This window comes from Nerophis ophidion, linkage group LG10, assembly GCF_033978795.1.
Source record: "Nerophis ophidion isolate RoL-2023_Sa linkage group LG10, RoL_Noph_v1.0, whole genome shotgun sequence".
Lineage (NCBI taxonomy): Eukaryota > Metazoa > Chordata > Actinopteri > Syngnathiformes > Syngnathidae > Nerophis > Nerophis ophidion.
This window is the reverse complement of record NC_084620.1, coordinates 11,914,280-11,937,767: the sequence shown is the minus strand read 5'-3', so window position 1 is coordinate 11,937,767 and position 23,488 is coordinate 11,914,280. Positions and strand designations below refer to the sequence as shown.

Sequence of the window (23,488 nt, the reverse complement as noted above, 5' to 3'; positions counted from 1 at the left end):
ATGAAAACGGTGGAACATTTTCATTTCACACATCTCTATTCTGTTCTCTTCTGGCTGCTCATCAGCATAGCGGGTGACCCCGCCCCCATCTTTTTCATCCGCACATGCAGATCCAATAGGACCACGGGACATTTAGAATCCAATAGAAGCCCATAAGATGTTCTATTCTTACATGATGACAGTGCTTCTTCCCTCTCTCTCTGCCCTGGTGATGAGGCTGCTGGTGACCTTCAGGTATTTTTAGCCTGCTGAGGGAAGGTTCAACTCACTGCACCTGAGTGAAAATGTCCTCTGCAGTGAACAAAGTAGACAATCGTGTCAACACATTTATTTACAAAGTGTCCATACACATAAATTACATGTGAAGCCGTGGCAGCAGCTATTGCATGAGAGTCCTGTTGTTTCCCTTTCGGGGGAAAGGGCTTCAGTCGACAGGACCCTGGAAGATGAGTTTGATGTGGCCCTGCTCCCCCGTCAACCAGGTGCCACAGAAGGGGCAGGCGGCATGGAATGCATGGGTCCCGTGGGGTAGCGGGATCTGACTCCATCCTGCCCCTGTCTTTTCAGAACACACGTGACCGCAGGGGCAGAAGGCATGAGTGGGAGGTCCCGCATCCAGATACAAGCCCCCCTCGCAGCCCAGCCACAGTGGCACATAGGGGCCCACCCGCCTGCACATGGGGCACTCTCTCTCGCCGGTGCTGGCAGGTACCGTGCCGCCCGGGCCGGCGGGGCCCTTGTCCTTGCGGTAGCCCCAGTTGTGGTAGCCGTGCACGTGGCCGCAGTTGACGTAGACCCACGGCTGCTTCTTGTCCACAATCTCGCGCTGGGCCAGGCTGGGGAAGGCCAGGGTGTTGAAGCCCACGGGGCACTGGGGCCGCGCAGCGTTCAACTCCTGGCGGAGGGACTCTAGCTGTTTGAGGGTGGGAGTGTGACGCAGGCCGGCAGGGGTCCGCCACAGCAGCGTTGCCCCGCACAGGTCAATCAGGGAGCCGTCCTGGAGGGTGTTGGACTCATTGTCCACCTGGAGTTAACAAGACAAAGATAGAAAGGGCATGAAGAGTTGCTAAGGGATAGCTTAATTGCCACATAAAACAGGACTAGGACGTAAGCCCTAGCTCAAAACTATTAAAACGACATTTTGGCCCGCAAAACAACGTCACAAGTTCAATTACAACTACAAAATTCTCGCGGAAATTTTGATGAGTCAGCTATCTGTGCCCTGGACCTCTGGCCTCGGGCTGCTGGTAGCCGCTGTAGTTTTAAGATTGCCCAGTGTCTGAATCTGTGACTTTTAGGTGTAACTGTACAAAATGAGCTACAGAGCTAGCTTTAAAACGTTAGCATGCTAATGTTCAAATGCTAACCATTAGCATGTGTGCTAACATTGGCATGCTGTCGCTCTTATCGGGACCTTTCCGATGGTATAACATATGTAGTGGTTTTTGGTTGGTTCGCCGCGTATTATTCGCGAGAGATTAAGATAGAATTCGGAAAAAAGTAATATCCAACTGTGAAGTATGAGCAATAATAATATGGACTGCTTGCATTGCAGCCTGTGCATAACTAGAACATTCCCGCGGAAATTTTGATGGGCCTGCTGTCTGTGCCCTGAATCTCTGGCCGGTGTCGCTGGAAGCCGGCATGTTTTTAACATTGTGCCGAGTGACCGAATCTGAGAGTTTTAGGTATAACCGTACAAAATGAGCTACAGAGCTAGCCGAAAACCTTCAATGATAATCTGCAATGTAAATAATCATGAATAGAGATGTCCGGTAATGGCTTTTTTGCCGATATCCGATATTCCGATATTGTCCAACTCTTAATTACTGATTCCGATATATACAGTCATGGAATGAACACATTATTATGCCTAATTTCGTTGTGATGCCCTGCTGGATGCATTAAACAATGTAACTTTACAATTGATTAACGTGGACCCCGACTTAAACAAGTAGAAAAACATATTAGAGTGTTACCATTTAGTGGTCAATTGTACGGAATATGTACTGAACTGTGCAGTCTACTAATACAAGTTTCAATCAATCAATCAAATACAAGATTTTCCAAAATAAGAGAACAACTTCAACTGCAGTTATGGTAAAAAGTGCCAACATGGCACTGCCATATTTATTAGTGAAGTCACAAAGTGCATTTTTTTTTTGTAACGTGCCTCAAAACAGCAGCTTGGAGTTTGGGACATGCTCTCCCTGAGATAATCCTGATACCCACTACAACTATGGGAAAATACTATACTTGGGACATCCATTGCTTTCGGTCCCCTAGAGGGGGGGGGTTGCCCACATCTGAGGTCCTCTCCAAGGTTTCTCATAGTCAGCATTGTCGCTGGCGTCCCACTGAATGTGAATTCTCCCTGCCCACTGGGTGTGAGTTTTCCTTGCCCTTTTGTGGGTTCTTCCGAGGATGTTGTAGTCGTAATGATTTGTGCAGTCCTTTGAGACATTTGTGATTTGGGGCTATATAAATAAACATTGATTGATTGATTGATACTTTTACTTTCATTGGTGCATTTTAAAAAAAATTTTTAAACATGCCTCAAAACAACAGCTATAAAAACAATGAAGCCACACAGCTTCAGTCCAGAGTATACTATTGATTGATTGAAACTTTTATTAGTAGATTGCACAGTTCAGTACATATTCCGTACAATTGACCACTAAATGGTAACACCCGAATAACTTTTTCAACTTGTTTAAATCGGGGTCCACCTTTATCAATTCACTAGACCAGTGTTTTTCAACCTTTTTTGAGCCAAGGCACATTTTTTGTGTTGAAAAATTCTGGAGGCACACCACCAGCAAAAATCATTAAAAAAACGAAACTCAGTTAAAAAGTCGTTGTCACAATTGATGTTTAAAACTTTAAACCATAACCAAGCATGCATCACTATAGCTCTCGTCTCAAAGTAGGTGTACTTTCACCACCAAAATAAGTCACACGATGTGACTTATTTTGAGTTTTCTGGTGTTTTCCTGTGTGTAGTGTAGTTTTAATTCTTGTCTTGCGCTCCTATTTTGTTGTTGATTGTCATGTCATGTACGGATGTACTTTGTGGACGCCGTCTGCTGCTACACATGCTGTAAGTCTTTGCTGTCGTCCAGCATTCTGTTTTTGTTTACTTTGCAGCCAGTTCAGTCTTAGCTTCCTTTTACATAGCCATCCCTAAGCTTCAATTCCTTTTCTTAGCAGACACTCGCCTTTTGTTTATTTTTGGTTTAAGCATTAGATACCTTCATACCTGCACACTGCCTCCCGCTGTCGTCTGCATATTGTGATCACGACAAACCATGTTCCTGAAATCTAGAAAGCAATTAGCTACCTGCTGCCACCTACTGATATGGAAGAGTATTACATGGTTGAGTGTCTGTGCTGTCTCTAGACAGCACAGACACTCAACGGCACAATTGCGGATTATAATTACTGGTTTGCAAAAAATATTTTTAACCCAATTAGGTGAAATTACATCATCTCCCACGGCCAACCAGACAATATCTCACGGTACACCAGAGTACCGCGGCACAGTGGTTGAAAAACACTGCACTAAACGTCTGTGGTTTACTAGATATGTACTGCTCCGTGGGCTTCACGGTGGAAGAGGGGTTAGTGCGTCTGCCTCACAATACGAAGTTCCTGCAGTCCTGGGTTCAAATCCAGGCCTGGGATCTTTCTGTGTGGAGTTTGAATGTTCCCCCCGTGAATGGGTGGGTTCCCTCCGGGTACTCCGGCTTCCTCCCACTTCCAAAGACATACACCTGGGGATAGGTTGATTGGGAACACTAAATGGGCCCTAGCATGTGAGTGTGAATGTTGTCTGTCTATCTGTGTTGGCCCTGCGATGAGGTGGCGACTTGTCCAGGGTTTACCCCGCTTTCCGCCCGATTGTAGCTGAGATAGGTGCCAGCGCCCCCCGCAACCTCAAAAAAGGGAATAAGCGGTAGAAAATAAATGGATACTGCTCCGTACAGCGGTGTTTTAAAAGTCATTAATTTTACTTAATGAAACCGATACCGATGATTTCCATAATTACATTTTAAAGCATTTATCGGCCGATAGCGCCGTCAGGCCGATGTCATCGGACATCTCTAGTCATGAACATAAAGACAACGCATTGACTGAGGAGAAGGTGTGTCCAAACTTTTGGCCTGTACCGTACATACATTTTCACATACTTACATACATATGGGTAATTTGAATGCAGTCGGCCACATTTCTTTAGCCCAATGCGACCCCCCAAAAAGTGGTACGATTAATACAAATAATCTACTTCCTGAGTCCGACAAATGAAGATAAACTGTTTGGAAAAGACTGGATTTGATCTAATGTGTCAGGTAAGACTTTTAGCAGCATATTTGAACATCTCTGCTAAATCATACTCGGGTCATCTTACCAACTTTCCTCTCTGCTGGGCCGAGCGCGTCTCCCTCAGGGCGAAGACATTGCCGCACACCGAGATCTCCCTCCAGACGCCTGGAGCCGGCTCAGACACAAACTCGCCCGCCGGGTGCATCACCAGTACCCCGTTGGTGGTCAGGCCGTCCATCAGGCCGTCTGACGTCCTCCACTTGGCGGCGCGCTCCTTGGAAAAAAAGAGGAGGCGGACGTGAAGGTAATAGGGATGATGCTGATGATGATGTCTGAGGGGTAAAAAGAGCCCATGTTGCTTTTTGCTGCTGCTGCAATATTTAATCTGCGCTGTACTGACTAATGCTGAGAGCTTCACCCATGCCTATAAATAAACTTCCAAAAGACAAATGAGCTAGCAGTTAGCACACATTCTCCTCAGTGATGAGGTCAGAGTTGATGTATGGAATTAAGTGGGCACAGGGGTGATTTTGTGTGTGTGTGTGTGTGCGTGTGTGTGTGTGTGTGCATGTGTGTGCGTGTGTATTCTTTGCCAGAGGTTCTGATAAATGTTGCATGGGATGAAGTCATGTTGTCTATTATTAGTTCTGCATGGATTTGAGTACCTCACATGTCACGTTTGGGACTGACTCACCCCTGATGTGGTCACCCCGTTCATGGCCACATGCTGAAAAATCAAAGGATGCGGGGAAGCTATTTTGATACAAAACAATTCTAAAAAGGCTAATCCTCTGTTAACCTGTGTCTCGGCCTTAGTGTCACTCACGACAGCCACTTTTTATTAGTGCTGTCAAATGATTTAAATGGGCTTAATCAAGCTTTTAGATTTAATCACAGTAAATTACTCACTTACATAATTTTAGACATGCACCTGGGGATAGGTTGATTGGCAACACTAAATTGGCCCTAGTGTGTGAATGTGAGTGTAAAAGTTGTCTGTCTATCTGTGTTGGCCCTGCGTTGAGGTGGCGACTTGTCCAGGGTGTACGACGCCTTTCGCCCGATTTTAGCTGAGATAGGCACCAGCGCCCCCCGCGACCCCAAAAGGGAATAAGCGTCAGGAAATGGATGGATGGATGGATTGATGGATAATTTTAGTTACCCTAAAAAATAAAAAGAGTCCAATATTTTGACCCAAATGCAATCTTATCACGATTTTTTTTAATGTTTTACTTAAAATGCACATCCTTTAACAGTTGTACCTAAAGTCCAGTCAGGGTGTATTTTTACCGGAAATTTTGGCAGTGAGCACACCAGTCGAGTCTCCTCACTCAACTTTGCAATGACATATGCATTGACTGACCCTATAACAACCCGCTCCACATTTTAGGTTATCACATCCGCGGTTAAGGTAAAAGATATATACAGTCCAAATAAATTGCGTGATGAATCTGCATTTACACATGATTGATGTGATCATTGTGATTAATCACATTAACGCGTTAAATTTGGCAGCCCTATCAATTGTTGATATAATTTATACTGTATCAACATTTCAGCATTTTCTCGCTGTTTGTTATTGTTGTTTTTGTAGTCTGATTGCTTCACTATATTTTAGAAATATGCTGCAGATCGATTAAAAAAAAAAAAAAAGACGAGCTCCTTTGGACCCCCTTTTCCAACAAAGACTCCTATTTGTGGTCAGCACTCCGTCAGAGTGTATCACTTTATGGAATCTTGCATTATCTTGCAAGCTTATTCTTCTATACCAGGGTTTTTCAACCTTTTTTGAGCCAAGGCACATTTTTTGTGTTGAAAAATTCTGGAGGCACACCACCAGCAGAAATCATTAAAAAAACGAAACTCAGTTGACAGTTAAAAAGTCGTTGTCACAATTGTTGTTTATGACTTTAAACCATAACCAAGCATGCATCAATATAGCCCTCGTCTCAAAGTAGGTGTACTGTCACCACCAAAATAAGTCACACGACGTGACTTATTTTGAGTTTTTGGGTGTTTTCCTGTGTGTAGTGTAGTTTTAATTCTTGTCTTGCGCTCCTATTTTGTTGTTGATTGTCATGTCATGTACGGATGTACTTTGTGGACGCCGTCTGCTGCTACACACGCTGTAAGTCTTTGCTGTCGTCCAGCATTCCTGTTTTTGTTTACTTTGCAGCCAGTTCAGTCTTAGCTTCCTTTTGCGTAGCCATCCCTAAGCTTCAATGCCTTTTCTTAGCCAACACTCGCTTTTTGTTTATTTTTGGATTAAGCATTAGATACCTTTACACCTGCACTCTGCCTCCCGCTGTCGTCTGCATATTGTGATCACGACAAACCATGTTCCTGAAATCTACAAAGCAATTAGCTACCTGCTGCCACCTACTGATATGGAAGAGTATTACATGGTTACTCTGCCGCTCTCTAGACAGCACAGACACTCAACGGCACATTTGCGGATTATAATTAATGGTTTGCAAATATTTTTAACCCAATTAGGTGAATTTACATAATCTCCCATGGCACACCAGACAATATCTCACGGTACACCAGTGTGCCACGGCACAGTGGTTGAAAAACACTGTTCTATACAGCCATAGGGGTGACAATTATTTTTTTCATAGTGTAAGTCAGAGGTGTCCAAACTTTTTCCACTGAGGGCCGCACATGGAAAATGAAAACGTGCGGAGGCCATTTTGATATTTTGTCATTTTCTAACCAGAACAAAATGTATGGATTTTTTATTTTTTTTATTTTACCTTTAAGGGTCCCGTTGACCATAAAGGGTCTCAGTCATCAAAATGTTAAAAATAAGTCAAATTATTATTATTATTATTAAAAAAACTGAAATATTCAGTATTTAGTAATTAAAGCCCTAAAAGATCAATAATGCAGGACACCATTCATTTGAATTACTTTATATTTTTTCAGTAATAACAGTGAAAAGATAAATAAAATACCAATAAACATATTTGGGATCCAAAGGGTGCCCCACTCATAAAGTGATACATTTTCATTAGGTTTTTCTTTTACTCTCAACACATTAGTTACAGCAGTGGTCCCCAACCACCGGGCCGCGGCGTGGCCCGATTGGTACCGGGCCGCGGATGAATTTTTTATGCATTTTTATTTAAAAAAAAAAAATCAACATAAAAAACACAATATACACTTACAATTAGTGCACCAACCACAAAAACCTCCCTTTTCATGCCAAAAAGGTCCCTTTTTCATGACAAAGAAAAAAAAAAATTAACCCCCCCCGGGCCGCGGGTCAAAATGTTAAGCGTCTGCGGATACAAAAAGGTTGGGGACCACTGAGTTACAGGATCAAAATCTGTCGATTTTACGTTTGAACTATTATTTTGTTTGTTTTATGCTCTTTTGTCGAAGAAAACTTTGATGTTTTTATATGGCAACCACACAATATATGCAATATTTACAACAGAAAATATTTTAAAGTAAAATACTTGAAGTAATAGGAGCCTAGAAAATAGTTAATTAAAACAGATTTTTTTTTTTTTTTTGAGCAATGGCAAAAAAGAAAAATAAAGACAAAAGAAAAAAAACAGCCTGCATGACAGCTTTGTGTCAACATTGCAACTTTCTCTGGTCACCTCATTTCCCTTATTTTAAGTGTATTTTTTATTTTTGCAATAGCATTTTCCACAATGTGTGGACAGTAAATAATTGGTTGCGGGCCGTAAATGGCCCCAGGGCCGCACTTTGGACGCCCCTGGTGTAAGTAGTATTTTCAGACGAATTATAAAGGACAATGTTTTATTAACTGATTGCAATAATGTAAATTTGTTTTAACTATTAAACGAACCAAAAATATGACTTATTTTATCTTTGTGAAAACATTGGACACAGTGTGTTGTCAAGCTTATGAGATGCGATGCAAGTGTGACACTATTGTTCTTTTCTTTTATTTTTTATTAATGTCTAATGATAATGTCAATGAGGGATTTTTAATCACTGCTATGCTGAAATTATTACTAATATTGATACTGTTGTTGATAATATTCATTTTTGTTTCACTACTTTTGGTTTGTTTTGTGTCTATTTGTGTCTCCTCAATTGCTCTGTTTATTGCAGTTCTGAGTGTTGCTGGGTCCGGTTTGGTTTTGGAATTGGATTGCATTGTTATGGTATTGCTGTGTAGTAGTTTGTTGGATTGATTAAAAAAATAAATAAATAAATAAAACTCGATTAAAAAAAAAAAAAAGAGAATCGATTCTGAATCGCACAACGTATTCGATTCTTATTCGAATCAATTTTTTCCCTCACCCCTAATAATTAACTAATTTCAACTACAAAGTTCTCAAGGAGAGCAGGAAAGAACATTCCTAATCAACATCAACTCAAAGGACAGGACTGTCATCATGGGTTACATCAAAAACAATTAGTGCATAATTCCACAGTGAGCGCAGCACTCACCCCCAGGAAGATGTTCTTGGAGGAATCAAAGCCTGCGGCGTAGATGCGTGCCGTGTATGGGGCGCTGCGCTCGCACATGATGCGGCAGGCGTAACGGGAGATGGTGCTCTGGGCCGACTGACCTCCGCCGCCCTCCCCCGCCGCGCCCCCGCTCTGACCTCCGCCGCCCGACGTGTCCGTTACCACGAAGTCGATCATGCTCTCCGTGGAGCGTCCGATCTGTAAGAAATAAGACCAACGTAGAGCTTATGACGGACAGTGCGTGTGCGACACCCGATGAAGTCACATGATGCACTCACCTGGAACATGTCAGTGTTGATGTCGTGTGTGTACTCCACAATGACCGAGTGGCTGCGTGACAAAGTGTACGAGATGCTGTGCTGGCTTTTGTTGCTGAGTGCCTGCCAACAAGAAAACAACCACATAAAAACATGGTGCACACGCACATTTCTATCTCCTATCTCACCTTGGACACGAGAGGCGTGGAGACGTTGTGGATGACATCGGGTTTGACCCCGTTAGATTTTGGTCTCTTGTAGAGAGCCAGGCGACTCCTTCTGCGACCTTTGTCGCCATTGGCCAGCGAGCCATTGTGCCTACAAAGCATGGAAATGTTGAAAAAGTCAGAATAGGTCGATGTTCTTGTGTTCCCACAATGCAATACAAAACTCCTTCATTCCTTTCAGTTTGATGCGATGCACTGGTGAATAATCTAAGAGGCCATATTTGGATTGATGCTGCAAAAGGAGCAGGGCCTAACCTTCATAATAACGTGATCTAATCATCCATCATCATCATCATGTATACACAATATCATCAACTAATATTAACTGGACTTCACCATCATGACTTCATTTCAATCAGGGGTGTCTAAAGTCCACCCTGTGAGCCATTTGTTTCCCACATAACTTACTTTTCTTTGGCCCATGGAACATTTGTAAACACAAATTTATAAACATGGCTTCACATCAGGATAAATATTTATCTACAGCAATTACTTGTTTATCGCTGTTAATTGGTTCATGCCCTGACCGCATGAATTATAAATCGAATATTTCCATACCGAGAGCAGTGGTTCTCAAACTTTTTTTTATTTACGAAGTACCATCTCAGAAAACCCTTTGCGCTCCATATTTAGAATGCATAAAAAAAGAAAACCATTTGTGTTCTTGTCTTCCATAAAAATTATAAGTAATGGGCAACATTCTCCAAAAAGTATAGGTTTTCTGTAGGCCTACTGTCATGATCCGCTGCTCGGATCATGTCATTCTGGTTTTGTTCTGTTTTTGTATCACATCCTTTTTGGTATTTGACCTCCTTAGTTCCTGGTGGCACTTCCTGTTTGTTTCCGTTGCCATAGTCACGCATTAGTGTCACCTGTCTCTTATTTTGTACGCGCACCTGCCTCGTGATTATCACCTTATTTAAGCCTGCCCTTTCTGTTCATTCATTCTCGCATCCTAGTAATTTCTGTTCCATGGAACAGGTGACGACGCTGATTCCCGTTTGTGGTAAAGAACTGTTTTGTACTTGCTAGCTTCCACGCTACTCCTTTGTTTGTTCCCTAGCTCACATGCTAGCGCTTTTTATTCTTTCTAGCTCCCATGCTAGTTCTGTTTTTCCTTTAGTGCCTTGTGCAAGTGTTTATGTTCGTAGTCTGTGTTTTGTAGTATAAATAAATCTTCATTTCTTACCTTCAGGCTGTGTCCAATCCGACTGCATCATAGAGAGAACGAACCCGCACCACGATGCCAGCTAACCGTCACACCTACTACGCTACTGTACTTTAATGTTGGTCATTATGAATGTAATTGGAGAGCCAGGTTTTTTCTGAGGTGGTGCTTGGTGATAAAAGTTTGAGAACCACTGTCCTAGTCCAAAAGGTACAGTGGCCGACAAGGGCAAACGTGGCAATTTCCAAACACTCCACACAAAAAATAATCCATCCATACATTTTCTATACCGCTAATCCTTGTTAAGGGGCGGGTAAACTGGAGCCTATCACAGCTGACTTTGGATGAGAGGTGGAGTACACCCTAGACTGGATGCCAGCCATAGGCAGGACACATATAAACAAACTCACATTTATACAAATGGACTAGGTGTGGACGGGATTTATGGCTCTTTGAAAGGAGCTGGATCTTGAGGAGCCGTTCCTCTCAAAGAGCCGTTCATAGACTGGCCCGTCAACTTGTTTTTTTCATCGAAAAAAGATATCTTAAAATATGATTTGGACTTAGGGCTGGGCGATTTGGCCTTTTTTAAATACCGAAATGTTTTAGGCCATATCGCGATACACGATATATATCTCGATATTTTGCCTTAGCTTTGAATTAACACTTGATACATATAATCACAGCAGTATGATGATTCTATGTGTCTACATTAAAACATTATTCTTCATACTGCATTTATATATGCTCGTTATAAACTTTCATGCAGAGAAGGAAATCAAAAATAAAAAAATCACTATTTTTTTCATTAGGTGTTGATCTGGAAATGCCTGCCTTGGCAATTTGATGGTGTGGGCGTGTGGCACTGAATGGAGATGTTGACATGCGGAGTAAATACTCTTCATTCTCTAGCATGTGACTTTTCAAATGATGCTACATATTAGCAGTTATGCTACTTTTGTGCCTCACACTTGACAAATTGAAATTGTCTATTAGTCATATTCCCACTTGAAGCCAAACCACCGCCAGACGATGGATACCCTGCTGTTTTTCTTGGGAATTAATTCTTCCTTCATTCGCACCTTCTTTCTCTCGGCTTTCTATACTTGCACGGCTGCGCTAGCATCACAGCTAACGTTACTCATGCTGCTACCTCTCTGCTCCGCGAGGTCGTATGACGTTGCACGTATGTGACGTATGTAAGAAGGTGCGCTAGTTGTCCGTGAGAAGGAGACACAAGAAAGAGCGAGGAGAGCCTGTAGTGTAATACCCAGACCTAAATGCAACTCAGTGAGAACGTATACTCGAATATGACGATATAGTCATTTTCTCTATCGGACAGAGACAAACCCGCGATATATCCAGCCTTATTTGGACCAAAATAATTCAAATGTACTTTAGTGGGATGTGTTCATTTGTGGAACTACTGATTACCATTTAATTTGGCCTGTAAACATTCTGTAAGGTGGTGATGGTGACAAGGGCCCCGTTCTGAAGAAATAGCGATTTTTGAAAGACCGGAGATGGCTAAATTCGGACAATGAAATTGCATTTGTGTATACATTTCGGGGTCTTTTCTTAAACAAATTTCAATTATGCAAACGAGTAATCACTTATGATTAATCCAAATTCTAAAATAAGATTAAAAATGTTTATCATTTGACAGCCCTAATTTAAATATATTGGAATTCACATCCATATACATGCATGTGAGTAACTACAAAGAATATTTTGGACAATGCTGCACTTTGGTTTTAGCATCTAATGAAGTAAAAATAAAGGGCCCCCTTGCACAACCCTTTTTCTGTACACAACCCCCAGTGGAAAAAGTTTGTTCACCCCTGATTGAAATTAAATGAAGGAGGCCTTGATCAACAAGCTAACTGCATCACTGGAGTGCAAGCTAATACTGTTTGCTACATCAGTGATGTAATAATGGAGTCATTTGCAGCTTTAAGGCCTTTGAGGGCCCTCTGACCTTTCAATGTTACTCTAATCAAGATGATGGCGTGTCTGCATGCTGATTGATTCGCCTTTTGCTCCGTTAAGGACTCCAAAAAAAACCCCACAACAGAAAAAGTGATTTTAGTGTCGCACCCTAAGACGATGAGTTCGCCGTACTTGACAGGCTCCCTGTCCTGGGTAAAGACTCCGTCCGGAAGCTGAGAGCTGGAGCCGAGAGGAGGCGAGGCCTGGCTCTTGTTGCACGATGGGCGCAGCTCCAGAGATGGGGGGGGACACAGCGCCTCGGAGCTACCCTCCAAAACCATGCCCACTGGCCACCACCTGTTCAGAACCAAGATCACTCAGTCAGTCAAAATCCAGAAGAAGCGTTCATAATGCATACAGAACTAAACTGTTCAAGGAAACCATCAATGCTCTCTCCAAAGACGGGAATGATAATATTTCAACAATAAGAGTGGGCTCCAAGTGGATATTTTGACTCTGTTTACACATTTAAGTCCTGACGCGGCAGGTTCAAACCTATTATTAATAATAACGTGGGCGAGACTGCCCACACTCAGCGGAAAGAAAGCATGACAGAGCCAGATAAGCCTGATCCCCCATGCAAGTGGGTTGGATAATCATCATGGGAATGTGAGGATGATGATGCTGGAACATTTGCAGAAGTAGAGCAGCGTTCTTTATTGAGATTCCAAACGCACGTAATTGTGGAATTCTTAAATATCCCCATGCAAAAGTGACTTTTTAATCATGTTAAATAATAATATGTAATAGATCCTTTTTATAAGCACCAAGTGTGAGAAAAATTTCACATCACCTAACTTGTTTGCTCCACTTTTGTGAGAAGAGGAGCTCAATATGTTCACTTTTACGTCCCCTTAGCTTAATAAGCCCGCCTCGTGAAAACCCCCACCAACTTGTAAAAAAGAAGAAAAGTAGGCTTTGCTACACATGTAAAAAAAAACAAACCCTGCCAACTATCCGTCAGTCACCTGCAGATGTGGGAGCCGTAAAATTGGTCATGCTGTTTTTCTTTTGTGAATAAGCTAATCTAGCATGATGTTGTTGTGGAAAAGTGAGTGTTATGTTAGTGTGTAGCTAACATTCATTGATTCAATTCATCAAAAATACTGAAATTCCACGACACAGTGAATTTGCAAACAGCAAAAAATTATACACAAAGCAAACTATAATCTGCTACCCCAGAATATACAATTCTTCTCAACAAAAGAGAAGGAATATAATCTTAAAGAAAAACTTAATTTAAAACCTTTAAAACTTTTAAATCCTTAAGACCCTCAGTATAAAAGTATGTTGAAATCAAACAATGTACTAATATGATCCACTTCAAGACACTCTTTAAACTTAAAGTGTTTACAAATTACAAAGAAGAAGAACCATGATAAACATTCTGAATTTATTTCCATCCATTCATCCATTTCCTACCGCTTGTTCCTTATGGGGCCAGGGAGGGTTGCTGGAGACTATCTCAGCTGCATTCGGGCGGAAGGCGTTGTACACCCTGGACAAGTCGCCACCTCATCACAGATAGACAACATTCACACTCACATTCATATAAATATATACATGTGTGTATGTATATATATATATATATATATATATATATACATACACACATACATATGTATATATATATATATATACACACACACTCACATTCATATAAATATATACATGTGTGTATATATATATATATATATACATATGTATGTATGTATATATATATATATATATATATATATATATATATATATATATATACACACATGTATATATTTATATGAATGTGAGTGTGAATGTTGTCAGGGGTAGGGAACCTATGGCTCTAGAGCCAGATGTGGCTCTTTTGATGACTGCACCTGGCTCTCAGATCAATTTTAGCTGACATTGCTTAACACGATAAGTAATGAATAAATCCGCTGGTAATCACAGTATCAAAAATAACGTTCAAAATATAAAACATTCTCATGCATTTTCATCCATCCATCCGGTTTCTACCGCGCCTGTTCAAGAAGTCGCATTAATGGTAAGAAGTATTTTATTTATTTTTGGCTAGCCTCAGAATAACAATTTTATTAAAAAGAATAACAGACTTATTTTACTCTAAAAATGTTGGTCTTTCTTGAAAATGCACGCATATAGTTGTATTCAGTGTTAAAAAAAAATAAAAAAAATTGTATGCTCTCACGGAAATACTTTTTTAAATATTTGGCTTGTATGGCTCCCTCAGCCAAAAAGGTTCCCGACTCCTGGTCTAAATGCAAGCATGAAGACTAGATTTTGGACAATGCACTTCCAAATCACTATAGTAAAAACTCTTGAGTCTATGAATACTATAATATAGAGCTTTAAATGCCTACTGAAACCCACTACTACCGACCACGCAGTCTGATAGTTTATATATCAATGATGAAATATTAACATTGCAACACATGCCAATACGGCTGGTTTAGTTTACTAAATTACAATTTTACATTTCCCGCGGAGTTACTTGTTGAAAACGTCGCGGAATGATGACGCGTGTTTGTGACGTTATTGGTTGGAGGGGACATATTAGCCCAGCACCACTTACAGCTAAAAGTCGTCTCTTTTCATCGCATAATTACACAGTAATTTGGACATCTGTGTTGCTCAATCTTTTGCAATTTGTTCAATTAATAATGGAGACTATAAATAAGATTGCTGTTGGTGGGAAGCGGTGGATTGCAGCTGCCTTAAGCACTGAGACACAGCCGGTGTTTCTTTGTTTGTTGTGAAGCTTTAACACAGAGCGGTCAAGCGAACATTTTTCTCTACGTCAACCAGCAAGTTTTTGGATGGGAAAATTGTCTGCTCTTACCGGAGACTTCAGTGGATTATGGGACCTTCTCCTGTAGCTGTCAAAAAGGCAGCTGTGATCTTGGCTCCTCATCGGCTTCTCTCTGAGACACTGGCGTTCACCGGAGCCATCCGACTTTCAGGTATTGCTCATCTAATCTCACTAAAATACTATTAACACAATAGGCAGATAAGGGATTTTCCAGAATGATCCTAGTAAATGTGTCTAATTACATCTGAATTGCTACCACTGCCGCCGCCCGGAGCCGTTGCTTTTTCTACTTTTTTTTTTTTAGTGCCTCACTCTAACTTTCCTAATCCATGAATCTTTCATCCTTGCTCAAATTAATGGGGAAATCGTCGCTTTCTCGGTCCGAATCGCTCTTGCTGCTGGTGGCTCACATTATAAACAATGTGAGGATGTGAGGAGCCCTCACACCGGTGACGTCACGCGCACATCGTCTGCTACTTCTGGTACAGGCAAGGCTTTTTGATTAGCGACCAAAAGTTGCGAACTTTATCGTCGATGTTCTCTAATAAATCCTTTCAGCAAAAATATGGCAATATCGCAAAATGATCAAGTATGACACATAAAATGGACCTTCTATCCCCATTTAAATAAGAAAATCTAATTTCAGTAGGCCTTTAATGTAAGCCAGTGTTTTTCAACCTTTTTTAAAGCCAAGGCACATTTTTTGCGTTGAAGAAATCCGGAGGCAAAACTCAGTTGACAGTAAAAAGTCGTTGTCGCAATTAATGTTTATGACTTTAAACCATAACTAAGCATGCATTAATATAGCTCTTGTCTCAAAGTAGGTGTACTGTCACCACCTGTCACATCACGCCGTGACTTTTTTGGAGTGTTTTGCTGTTTTCCTGTGTGTAGTGTTTTAGTTCTTGTCTGGCGCTCCTATTTTGGTGGCTTTTTCTCTTTTTTTGGTATATTCTTGTAGCAGTTTCATATCTTCCTTCGAGCGATATTTCCCGCATCTACTTTGTTTTTAGCAATCAAAAATATTTCAGTTGTTTTTACCCTTCTTTGTGGGGACATCTTTGATTGTCATGTCATGTTCTGGTGTGCATTGCGGACGGCGTCTTTGCTCCACAGTAAGTCTTTGCTGTTGTCCAGCATTCTGTTTTCGTTTACTTAGTAGCCTGTTCAGTTTTAGTTTTGTTCTGCATAGCTTTCCCCAAGCTTCAATGTATTTTCTTAGCGGCACGCACCTTTTGTTTATTTTTGGTTTAAGCATCAGATACCTTTTTACCTGCATGATGCCTCCCACTGTTTCCGACATCTACAAAGCAATTAGCTACCGGCTGCCACCTACTGATATGGAAGAGTATTACACGGTTACTTTGCCGAGCTCTAGACAGCACAGACATTCAACAACAACAACATATCATTTGCAGATTATAATTACTGAATTGCAAAAAATATTTTTAACCTAAATACGTGAAATTAGATTATCTCACAGCACACTAGTGTGCCGCGGCACAGTGGTTGAAAAACACTGATGTAAGCCATATAGGCCACAGTTGGAAGTAGCTGTAGGTGTGATTGGATTGTATGATGATCAATGATGATGACGAGGAAAATAGCGTTTCATCATCACATGACGGATTGAGATTGAGTCAAGCAGCCGATGGGCATTTCATTAGCTCGACTGAATATTGAGCGGCAGCAGACACTTTGCTAAAGTAGACTCCTAGGAGGCGGGATGAGCGGAAGCAAAAGGAGTGGAAGGACAGCTGACAATCTGACATTTAGGTGCCGGTCTTTTCCAGGACTGCACAAAAGGCAAAGGTAGCTTAGCCTAGCAGGGGGATGGGTGACGATGGAGGATGAAGAGCATGGAGACGTGACGCTCATCTCCACGGCGAAAGAAAACAAATCACAGAAGCTTGCACGTTGCTGCAGGAGGTCATGAAGCGAGGAGAGGAGGGTAAAACAGGACGGCTATGGTGGGGGGAGTCAGGGTCGTAGGGTTCGTGTGTGTGTGTGTGTGTGTGTGTGTGTGTGTGTGTGTGTGTGTGTGTGTGTGTGTGTGTGTGTGTGTGTGTGTGTGTGTGTGTGTGTTTGGGAACGCATGCGTAAAAGCTCCACGCACTGGCAGGGTGATGGATTGCCACGCTTTTTCTAATCAAGCCACTGTCACATCCTGTGGGTGGAGGCAGAAAGTGTGTGTGTGTGTGTGTGTGTGTGTGTGCACGGGCGGGGGGACGATGAAAGGAAGAAGACAAAGGAAGATTACAGAATAATGGAGTCTATTAGTCAAACGCACAACACACACTTGCTGCAAGACTGCGGTGCTAAAACACACACAACCTAAATATTAGGGCTCTGAATTTTTGGGTGTCCCACGATTCGATTCAATATCGATTCTTGGAGTCACGATTCGATAATATATCGATTTTTTTCGATTCGATTCTCGATTCAAAAACGATATTTTTCCGATTCAAAACTATTCTGTATTCATTCAATACATAGGATTTCAGCAGGATCTACCCCAGTCTGCTGACATGCTAGCAGAGTAGTAGATTTTTTTTTTCAAACTTTTATAATTGTAAAGGACAATGTTTTATGAACTTATTGCAATGATGTAAATTTGTTTTAACAATTAAACGAACCTAAAATATGACTTATTTTATCTTTGTGAAAATATTGGACACAGTGTGTTGTCAAACTTATGAGATGCGATGCAAGTGTAAGCCACTGTGACACTATTGTTCTTTTTTTTATTTTTATAAATGTCTAATGATAATGTCAATGAGGGATTTTTTATCACTGCTATGCTGAAATTATAACTAATATTGATACTGTTGTTTCACTACTTTTGGTTTGTTCTGTGTCGTGTTTGTGTCTCCTCACAATTGCTCTGTTTATTGCAGTTCTGAGTGTTGCTGGGTCAGGTTTGGTTTTGGAATTGGATTGCATTGTTATGGTATTGCTGTGTATTGTTTTGTTGGATTGATTAAAAAAAAAAAATCGATTTTTTAAAAATGAGAATCGATTCTGAATCGTACAACGTATTCGAATCGATTTTTTCCAACACCCCTACTAAATATACTATAATATAGGCCAAAGATCAGGTGTTTTTATCATCTTCCTACCAATTCGCCTTCTATAATTAGCATTTGTTGGTGTTGTTGTATGTCATAACAACACTTCTGTAGCTTCTAAAGCTAATTGTATGAGCCAGAGAGGCTGCTGAGTCTGTCAAATTTCTACACCCTTCCAATTGAAATCTTTGGGGCTCAGGAGAAGATATAGCTGAACAAAATGGCCTTTGTTTGTTTGGTATCAGGTTTCCTTGTTTGCTTTCGCTTTTCAAAGCCTTGCCGCGACTAAAGCCAATGTTATTGATCAAGCCTCCGTGTAATTACGTCATAATGCTGCACCTGCAGACTTTTAGCGCAAGATGGTGACTAAACTAGGCCCTAAACCGGGATGCCGCTTGACGTGAGCTCATTTGATTCTAAATGGGCACTAGGCAGGAAACATTGTGCTTATCATGACAGTCACGCGTCTCCCCGAGGATATGGCTGCTCTAAAATGGAAGTAAGCAAGCTAATTTCCAAAACACTTTTTTTTCCCCATTCCAGGTCACTTTTTAAGCCATTCACCAATTAATTGGTGTCAAATATTACACCTGTTCTTACAATATTTCTTCAATAAATTCCTGTAAAACAAACTAGGAAATTACCAACCTTTAGCCTTAAGCCAGCTTGGGAGGACCGGTATAAAATGTATATTTTAAATTATTTTTTTCAAGTCAAAGTGCATTTGTGGTACAAAGCACAAAAAGTGTGAAGTTAGAACATAGTTTACTAAAACAATTTACCATAAAAGGCTGATATAAAGTGCATGTAACTTCACATCTAGTATCTTGTAACACACACTATTATGTGCGGGAAAAATCTATACGACAATGCTAACACTTGTTATCAATTTTGGAAATATATACCTGTGCTTCACCCCACCTCACACTCCCGCTCTCTGCCCGCCCACTGGTAGGTAAAAGTGACTGTGTGTGTGGGAGAAAGATGGAGAGATGAAAAAGACCAAAAAGAAACTGGTAGTGTGACAAATCAACATGATCAGAATATAAACATATATATAAACACAGTATATATGTACATATACGTATGTATGTGTATATATACATACTGTATATATATATATATATATATATGTATATATATATATATATATGTATATGTATATATATATATATATATGTATATATATATATATATATATATATATATATATATATATATATATATATATATGTAAATGTACATATATATGTATATAGATGTATATGTAAATGTACATATATGTGTATATATATGTATATGTAAATGTATATATATACTAGGGGTGTGGGAAAAAATCGATTCGAATACGAATCACGATTCTCGCGTTGTGCCATTCAGAATAAATTCTTATTTAAATAAAAAAAACGATTTAAATTTTTTTTTTTTTTTTTTTTTTAATCAATCCAACAAAACAATACACATCAATACCATAAAAATGCAATCCAATTCCAAAACCAAACCTGACCCAGCAACACTCAGAACTGCAATAAACAGAAAGGAGACACAAACACGACACAGAACAAACCTAAAGTAGTGAAACAAAAATTAATATTATCAACAACAGTATCAATATTAGTTATAATTTCAGCATAGCAGTGATTAAAAATCCCTCATTGACATTATCATTAGACATTTATAAAAAAAAAAAAAAGAACAATAGTGTCACAGTGGCTTACACTTGCATCGCATCTCATAAGCTTGACAACACACTGTGTCCAATGTTTTCACAAAGATAAAATAAGTCATATTTTTGGTTCGTTTAATAGTTAAAATAAATTTACATTATTGCAATCAGTTGATAAAACATTGTCCTTTACAATTATAAAAGCTTTTTACAAAATCTACTACTCTGCTAGCATGTCAGCAGACGGGTAGATTCTGCTGAAATCCTATGCATTGAATGAATACAGAATCGTTTTGAATCGGAAAAATATCGTTTTTTAATCGAGAATCGCGTTGAATCGAAAAAAATCGATTTATAATCGAATCGCAACCCCAAGAATTGATATTGAATCGAATCGTGGGACACCCAAAGATTCGCAGCCCTAATATATACATATATATATATATATGTACATGTAAATGTATGTATATGTATATATATATTACAATTAATAAATCCCACATATCTTGCTTTACGTTTGAAAGCATCAACGGCTGGCAGAGAACACGTTTGAGTGTTTGAGTGTGTGTGTACGTGTGTGTGTGTGTGTGTGTGTGTGTGTGGCGTTATGTAACACGTAACACTCTGCAAATCCTCCACGACACTTTTATAAACACTTGTCTTATCCTCCCCTTAACGACTCTCACGTTTACAATTTTGGTGTTACTTGATTTTGTCTTTTAAAAAAAAGTATTTCAAAAGTCAAAACAGAAGAAAAAAAAAGCATGGTGTTAGATAAACATTACACACATCATGTAGCCTACTGTATATATTTGGTGAACATGTCGTCCACCTACAATCAAAAGTAAAAGAAGAAGCAACACATACAAATTGAGTTAGTTCTAAAAACACAAAACAGCCAAGCAAAAAATATTATGGCATCTGCAGGACTTGTACTGCAAAGTGTGAGCACATTTTTTAAACGGAATGAAATACTCATTCGTTCCTCCCCAATTCACGCATCAAATTTTGCGGCTTTTTAATAATATGTTTATTTTAAAATCCTTGCGTATGACTGCAACTCCTTAGTAGTCAATAAATGCATATTTTTGCAATATTTACATATCTTTTGCCCCAAGAATAAAAATGGCTAAATGAACTTCATATAACAAATCTAAGTTACAGCGCATCTGGAAAGTATTTATCAGTGCTTCACTTTTTCCACATTTTGGTATGTTAGAACCTTATTCCAAAATATAATCAATTCATTTTGCCCTCAAAATTCTACACACAATGAAAATGTTTTTTGTTTTTTTTAATATATATTTTTTGCAATCATGTCTGCGTGATTGTATTTTACTGTACAGTATCTCTTATTTATGTCTTAAACGTATTACGACAGACTACCATCCATCCATCGGTAGTAGAGTATTACTAGTTTTATTTTCTATTATTTGTTTACTAAACTAGGTAAAATAGGTGCAAATGTGAATTTTCAGATTTAGAAAACTCTAATAACGTAAAAAAAACATATTTAGAAGGTTGTAAACAGGTTTTTCTATGCTCATTGAAAATACTTATAAAGAAATATATATTTAGATAAGAATTCTTACATCGCAAAAATTAGCTATTACATTACACCAATTTGTTGGGTCACCTTTTAACAGAAAAGCTAAGATGGCAATTTTGTTTTAGCTGAACACATATTAACCGTCAGTACATTGTAGTAATTTTAGTATCATTGATCATATCATGTGTCAAAATGTATATACCTTCTTTTTGTATATTTTTAATACAGGAAGCGCATATGAAAAGGTAAGAAAAATTATAAGAAAAAAGTCAGATACAACGAGACTTTAGTCTCATCATGAAATAATTGTTGCTGCATGAAGCCAATATAATAAGAAATTATTTTAAAAAATAATCAAAGTAAAACATTGATAAATACATAAAACATTCACATCCATTTGAAATTTTCAAATGGCTCCCCAAATATGAAACAAGGGCAAATATTTAACTTAAAACCCATTTGAGGCATCTGATGACTCGACAGTTATTTGGTAGATATGCTAAGTGACCTCATAGATTACTGATTGCCGCACATGAGTTCTTTAAGAAGATTTATTAGCAGAAACAGTTCATGTATGTGTGCAAGTGTCACCTCCAAAAGTGCCTTATCGTATCCCAGATAGTGATCATGTGACCCAAAAGTCGGCATCTATACTGACATATCCATGCAAACACCTTAATATGGAGCTATCCAACACTAAAATAACACTTCTTGATCGTATAGCATCTCTGTTGTCGCCACAGCAACCCCAGGTTGATGTGTGGTATTAGTTGAGTAAATTTTGCAGCTGCCATAACCACACAATTCTGACTTTGGTGTACAATTGGACACAAACTGGCATAAATGTGGCTCGGTGGAGGTCTGCCTTCTCCAGACTTTTGTATTTCGATCCACTAATAATTGTGTTAGTTTATCCCCTTTTCAATTATAGGAACAATGCAGCACTTTTATTGTTATTTTTTTAATGGAGAAAGGTATTAGATAAATGTTAAACAAACCCTGTTTCCATATGAGTTAGGAAATTGTGTTAGATGTAAATATAAACGGAATACAATGATTTGCAAATCCTTTTCAACCCATTCGCAGTTTAATGCACTACAAAGACAACATATTTGATGTTCAAACTGATAAACATTTTTTTTTTTGCAAATAATCATTAACATTAGAATTTGATGCCAGCAACACGTGACAAAGAAGTTGGGAAAGGTGGCAATAAATACTGATAAAGTTGAGGAATGCTCATCAAACACTTATTTGGAACATCCCACAGGTGTGCGGGCTAATTGGGAACAGGTGGGTGTCATGATTGGGTATAAAAGCAGCTTCCATGAAATGCTAAGTAATTCACAAACAAGGATGGGGTGAGGGTCACCACTTTGTAAGCAAATTGACGAACAGTTTTAGAACAACATTTCTCAACGAGCTATTGCAAGGAATTTAGGGATTTTACCATCTACGGTCTGTAAAATCATCAAAAGGTTCAGAGAATCTGGAGAAATCACTGCACGTAAGCGATGATATTACGGACTTTTGATCCCACAGGCGGTACTGCATCAAAAACCAACATCAGTGTGTAAAGGATATCACCACATGGGCTCAGGAACACTTCATGAAACCACTGTCAGTAACTACAGTTGGTCGCTACATCTGTAAGTGCAAGTTAAAACTCTACTATGCAAAGTGAAAGCCATTTTTTCAATAACACCTAGGAACGCTGGGCCTGAGCTCATCTTAGATGGACTGATGCAAAGTGGAAAAGTGTTCTGTGGTCTGGCGAGTCCACATTTCAAATTATATTTGGAAACTGGACGTGGTGTCCTCCAGAACAAAGAGGAAAATAACCGTCCGGATTGTTATAGGCGCAAAGTTCAAAAGGCAGCATCTGTGATGGTATGGGCGTGTATTAGTGCCCAAGGCATGGGTAACTTACACATCTGTGAAGACACCATTAATGCTGAAGGGTACATACAGGTTTTGGAG

General features: G+C 39.6%; 1 protein-coding gene across 1 annotated transcript in view; it reads right to left on the bottom strand.

Annotated features, from left to right (window-relative positions):
• Window positions 1–17: 17 nt before the first annotated feature.
• Window positions 18–23,488, bottom strand: part of peli3 (pellino E3 ubiquitin protein ligase family member 3) — a 29,367-nt gene continuing 5,896 nt past the window's right edge. The window contains exons 2-7 of the mRNA XM_061912363.1: window positions 12,528–12,716; window positions 9,224–9,353; window positions 9,057–9,158; window positions 8,758–8,976; window positions 4,409–4,597; window positions 18–1,024 (exon numbers count right to left, since the gene is read on the bottom strand). Coding sequence (XP_061768347.1) covers window positions 425–1,024; window positions 4,409–4,597; window positions 8,758–8,976; window positions 9,057–9,158; window positions 9,224–9,353; window positions 12,528–12,700 — 1,413 coding nt within the window. The 5' untranslated portion in view covers window positions 12,701–12,716 and the 3' untranslated portion in view covers window positions 18–424. The remainder of the gene's footprint in view (window positions 1,025–4,408; window positions 4,598–8,757; window positions 8,977–9,056; window positions 9,159–9,223; window positions 9,354–12,527; window positions 12,717–23,488) is intronic.